Raw genomic sequence first — 6,100 nt, forward strand, 5'->3', positions numbered from 1 at the left:
TAGTCCAAATTTTTTTATGGGTTTAATTTTTAACAAAATTTATATGCCTACAAATGCCTATTAGCTTTCTATGTGTTTCATGGAGAAAAACATATGATGATTTCCTATTTAAAGAGGTAGTGATGTGTTCCTACACTGTGCAATTTAGAAAATCGCCCATTTAAAATGAGTTGCTACAGTGTAAATGTATCTATACACAAAGTTTTATCTCAAATAATAATGGCAGGAGGTAAGTTGATTTTACTATTCCGCTGCAATTCCCCTCTCTATACGTGTTGGACATTTTTACGATGTGTAAATATCTTACCGTAATAGGCAGTGACAATATCCGTATCAAATTGTCTAATTCAGAGTTAAATAGACTACAATTTGAATACGAGTTTAATACCTCAAATAGACTACTCTGTTGGGAAAGAATGAATACAGAGTGACCCCCAAATCCTACACTTTTAGAAACGTGCAAAATTACAGAGTCAACAATTAACCACATGATCCAACACGATACTGTTCACCATGTGATGACTGATGAGCGAGTTGCTTGTGAGAGTATACACGGGAAGAGGCACTGGCATTTTGCTCTGTGAGTATAAAAATTAGTAGTAAAATTATAAGATTAATTAATTGTCAAATAAATAAAGTACTTAATTAATTGAAGCAATGCGTACTAGTAATTGGTGCATTACCGTCTTATCCGTGTGAGAAGATTCACTTTCTTTGCTCTTTCCTTGCAGAAATCATGCGACAGGTCATGAACCGACATGCTTTGATCTTACCACCAGAACTCCTTTTAGTTCCCATCGCTAGATTTCTTCCGATAAGATTCCCCAAATAACCTTATGCTATTTACTCCAAATTCTTGCCTTCGCAACTTTTTACATTTCCTTCAGAGACCCCTAACTATGTTAACTTTGAAACACTAATCACACTAATCACTATGATCTAAGAATCTTCCAAAATAAGCAAACATTTGAGTCTGTGAATGTGGGGGCATAAATTGTTGACCATTTGTTCCAAACATTTTTCTTTCTTCTCCGTCTCTGCCAGAATACCAGCTACCATAATAACCGAAAGAGGCAGCTGACCGCACCTTTTTGCTATTTCTTGCCCAATAATTGTTAGGAGAGGGGAGCAGCTTTCTTCCCCAAAGTACTTTTTTAGTAGCTTCTAACTTTCATCTCCTTTAAACATCCCAAGCAGAAGGGGTTCACTTTTAGATCTAATACGATTGGCTACTTTATAATTTCGTGTTGTTAAAATGACTCTACTTCCATTTTTGGTAGATGGAAGACAACCTATCACATCATCCCACACACTAGCTTCCCACACGTCATCAAGAAGGATAAGATATCTTCTGCCATACAATGTTTTCCAAAGCTCAGCAGCTAATTCAACATCACTGATTTTTCTATGTTCAAAGCGTCTACCAGTAAGAATATGTAGAATCTCCATTAACAACTTCTCACGTGAATGTTCTTGAGACGCATAACACATTGCACGCACGTCAAAGTGATAAACAACTAACTTGTCACGGTAGAGTTTGTAGGCCACAGTCGTCTTGCCTATACCTGGCATGCCAACAATTGAGATAATTTCTCGCCCTCTGCTTCCTTTTGTTAGTAATTGGTCTCTTAACCTTTCGGTGACATTATCAATACCCTCAATATTTTCAATCATTGCTGGAGCCCTTGCCAAATTTGATGCTGTACGAGCTGTGCCAGTATTCATTGTATCTTCAACCATGTTCTTTCTGTGAATCTCTGCTACCAGTGAGCTGATAAGAGTAATCTCCTGTATGATATCTAGGAGCCAATGCTCGACAAATGAGTGAGGAAATTCTTTGCTTATACCAGCATCAACTACATATTCCACCTCATATGCTTTGTTAATCAATTGTGTAGTATGATCTTGAAGTGCCTTGAGCCTATTGTGTTGCGCTTCAGCAACAGACCTTAGAAAAGGTTGCAAGCTCTCCAATTCCTTTTCAATAATTTGAAGTTGATTCTTGACAAAAGCAAGTGAATCTGAACAACGGTCTTGGAACTCCTTCAGGTTGCTTAAGAGGAAATTAAAATAGCTTATTCTATGGTACTTCGGAAATTAGATTGGAACACCTTCCGGGTTATGTGGTAGATCAGCATCTTGATGAGCTGATTGGTACCCTGCAAATCTAGAGCTAGCGCTCCATTTGCTTTCTCCAACACCACCTCTTCCTTCTCCTCGTTATCATATAATGAGTAAATGAGAAGTCCGACATCAACCATCACAGTGTCAATATCTCGAAAATGAAAATCAAGAACTTGTAATGACAGATTACGGATGAAATTGGTAATAAAGAGGCTGAGCATCTCATGAAGGGTTGCTATCTGATCATTCCAAGCAGCTATACGAATGGGATTGTTAATGATTGGTAGCTCATTCAAGTTGTGTTGGAGAGTCTCCACAAAGCCAGCTTCACAATCAGCTACATGCTCAATTTTGATATTGGCACACCATCGTGATTGTATTGTCGACTTCAATGCTTGGAGGACCTCGATATAGATCTTGCGGGTGCCTGGTTGGATGAGCTTAATCTTTGTTCGCAGGAGATCAGATAGCAAACCATTCATTTCACCGGAGGCCAAGTCTTGATTCTCGTTGCTACGGCCTGGCAAATACAACCAGGAGAGCATTGCTGCGTGGCCGGCCACAGCTAAAATGTGAGTGAAGAAAGTACGCTGACTCTGAGGCTCTAAGCATCTGTCTGAAAGAAAGCAGACGAAATTTCTCTGCAACTTCAACTCGTTCAAGACATCTTCGAGTTCTTTCTTGGGTCCCGGAACAAAAAGTAGTGAACTGGAACCATAGATCTTCATTAAATCACTGAGATTCCCTACAACAGTGTCAATGAATTCCATTACGAATTCGGCAGTAGCAATACCGTTCTTGTAGGCTACTATTTTGGGAAAGGAGTATTCAGCTTTCATTTCCAACTTAGTAATCCAAAGCTTCTCTTGCAACTGAGAGATAACACGATCGACGTGCTGGATCTTGCTGGTCTTTCTGAGGTCAACGGAAGCTTCTTGAAATAGAGCGTGCACTTTACGTGTGACATGTAGCATGTCCCATCGATCTGTCAATCTCTGCAAACTGAGGAAAATATCAAGAAATCCGAACTCCCTTTTAAGGAACTTGATTCGATCCTGTGAAATCTCTGGCATATCTAAACCCAGTTGATCTTCAATCTGCTGCAGAGGTTCAAGGGGATGGTATTTCATTGAAGATGGGTATTTGTTTGAAAGCATCTCTCTCCCTCTTTCACAAAAGTAGTTAGTTAGTAATAAGAGAAATTGCTATGGGAATCAACTGCCAGGGGAAGAAGGAGAGCTACAAATTAGACGTCTGAGACAGCCTTTAAAGTTTCTTTACTCTCTTTGGTTTCCGCTTGTTCAGAATTTTATATTTAGGACTTAATTGTTTCCAGTTGTCATTACATTTTATTTATTTGCTTCAATTAAACAATAAGTAAACTTGTTGCGCGTCCACATTATTTATACTCCTTCCTCCGTTGCACTTAATCTATTTTTTTTGTCCGTTCAAAAGTAAATGACCTATTTTTAAATTTGAAAAACACTTTAGCTTAAACTTTCAATTCTATCTTTAATGAGAAACTTTTATAATTACACAAATACTCTGGACCCCTTTTTGACTTGTTTAGGACCACAACAGTCAAACAAGTGCACATACATTGAAACGGAGAGAGTACCTTTTATTAATGTCCTCGAGGTTCCTTTTCCCTTATACTTTGTCAATTATTACATGAAAGACATAATATGTCACGCCCCGAATTATGGATTAACTAGCATCGAGTGGACCATTGTGACTATATAATTAACCTTTCCATGTACACATGACTCCTTACGTGCATCTCACATCGGAGTGGAAGGAGAAAGTGAAAGATTTATAAGACATAACACAAATTCATATGGTACACGTTTTTGCGCTGGAAGATGACGTAGCTCAAGAGATAAATTCGTAAAATCTAGCATAAAATGTGTAATAACTAAGCTTGAAGCGAGTGTGAAGTTAAAAGTAACAAAGAAGAAAAAAGCTTTTGGCTGGAAAACACTATGAGTGTGTTTGACTAAGCTTATAAGTTGGTCAAACTGGTTTATAAGCACGTTTTGGCTTATCTACGCGTTTGTTAAATATCCAAAGTACTTATAAGTCAAATGCTCATAAACTAAAATCAACCATAAGTTATAAGTTGGTCATCCTCATCTTATGACTTTTTAGCTTATAAGTAGTTTGTATACGGCCAAAATCGATCAGTCCGTCGTACGAACTGGTCGAGATGGTAATACTTTGATCGAAGAGCGTCTTCGTAATATCAGATTGAGGTCCGAAGTTAGGTCATCAAGCTTCGAGTTCTAGGACCGATCAATGCCAAGCTCGATATCATTATAGAGCTCGAATCCAAATAGAGCTACAAAGAGAAATTATCGAGCTTAAGATTCATAGACCGACCGGCACCAACCCCGAATCGATATCAGACTCAGAGTCGGAATCGAGCTCAAGTCAAGATCAAGAGCTTGAGTCAATACTGAACTCGAGTCAATATCGAGCTCACAGACAAGAGCTGTTGCAACCGCACTAAGGGAGAGAATCCTGGCAGGAATTAGGGAAAAGCTAATTCATCATGGGTTCCCCACTATGTATTTTTTATTATATCTAAAGCAGGATCCCTCCACTATAAAAGGGATGATTGTTGTTTCTGTAAAGCAGTGAGACATTCACATTGGAACAAGGACGCTACTTTCTCATATTGAAATATTAACCTTTTCAGCTCCATCACTTCATCTTATTTTGCTCATTCATTTTTTCCCTTTCTACTGTGTTTATCTTTTTTTCTTTATAGCCAAGATTGGATATTTCTATTTCTCTTTACGATTTGTGTCAAGTTATAATATATACCCTTAGAACTACGTACAAATTCAATTCTATCCTATTTTTCGGGTAAACAGTTTGTCGCCCACCGTGGGGCTGAGGATAACAGTGGTTATTTGATACAAATCTACAACACACGCCATTTTACGCTTGTCTTTTGAAAACCCTCGATTAATGGCTTTACCTATCGAAAACGAAGCCGGCCTTCAAGATGAAACCAATAACTTGACGCTCAGGGCCGGAGGGCTGCTTATCGATGTCGTGGAAGCTCGGGTCGGAGCACCTAAAGCTCGGATTGAAGTACCACTAGACGTTAATTCACATGTGGCCCTTGAGGAAAACCAACGTTCTGAACCTGAAAATAGCGTTCATGGCGGGACTCGATCTGCAGCTCGAGACACCCATAATGTTGAGGAAAACGGAGTCAGCTTGCGTATGATTTTTGAAATGCTACAAGCCCAACAGGTAGTGATAGCTCAGTTGCAGAGCCAAACCCAGGTACCAAGCAGGCCAGAGCCCAGTCTACCTCGAGAAATTGCCCACAAAACGGAGCCAGCCATAGTAAGGTCAAATGAGCAAGAATCGGGGACAACTCCCAAAATTGCTAAGATACTCGAGGAGCTCACAGAGTGGATTGAAGCAAACGATAAAAAAGTGGAAACATATAACTCCAGGGTCGATCAGATCTCGGGGGCACCACCAATGATAAAAGGGTTGGATTCCAAAAAATTCGTGCAAAAGCCTTTTCCCTCGAGTGCAGCCCCAAAACCAATCCTAAAAAAAATTTGTATTCCCGAGATTCCCAAATATAACTGAACTACCGACCCCAACGAACACGTCACCTCTTATACATGTGCCATCAAGGATAATGATTTAGAAGATGACGAAATCGAATCTGTGTTGTTGAAAAGATTCGGAGAGACCCTCTCAAAGGGAGCAATGATTTGGTATCACAATCTACCACAGAATTCCATCGACTCATTTGCCATGCTAGCAGATTCTTTCGTAAAGGTGTCATAAAAGTCGCAACAAGGAAATCGAACCTTTTTAAAGTACAACAAAGGGATAACGAAATGCTGAGGGAATTCGTGTCCCGATTTCAAATAGAACGCATGGAGTTGCCACCGGTAACAGACAATAGGGCCATTTAAGATTTCAACCAGGTGTTGAACGAGCG

General features: G+C 39.4%; 1 protein-coding gene across 1 annotated transcript; it reads right to left on the bottom strand.

Moving 5' to 3' along the window:
• Positions 1-316: 316 nt before the first annotated feature.
• On the bottom strand, positions 317-3,496 carry LOC104101409 (late blight resistance protein R1-A-like). The gene is made up of 2 exons (XM_033657435.2): positions 684-3,496; positions 317-578 (listed from the first exon to the last, which is right to left on the bottom strand). The coding sequence occupies exon 1, from the start codon at positions 3,279-3,281 to the stop codon at positions 2,076-2,078; it is 1,206 nt and encodes a 401-aa protein (XP_033513326.1). The 5' UTR covers positions 3,282-3,496; the 3' UTR covers positions 317-578; positions 684-2,075.
• Between the last annotated feature and the right edge of the window lie 2,604 nt (positions 3,497-6,100).

Source organism: Nicotiana tomentosiformis, chromosome 10 (genome assembly GCF_000390325.3).
Source record: "Nicotiana tomentosiformis chromosome 10, ASM39032v3, whole genome shotgun sequence".
Lineage (NCBI taxonomy): Eukaryota > Viridiplantae > Streptophyta > Magnoliopsida > Solanales > Solanaceae > Nicotiana > Nicotiana tomentosiformis.

Excerpts from the sequence above, each read along its gene's own strand:
- LOC104101409 (XM_033657435.2), bottom strand. The coding sequence starts at position 3,281 with ATGCTTTCAAACAAATACCCATCTTCAATGAAATACCATCCCCTTGAA.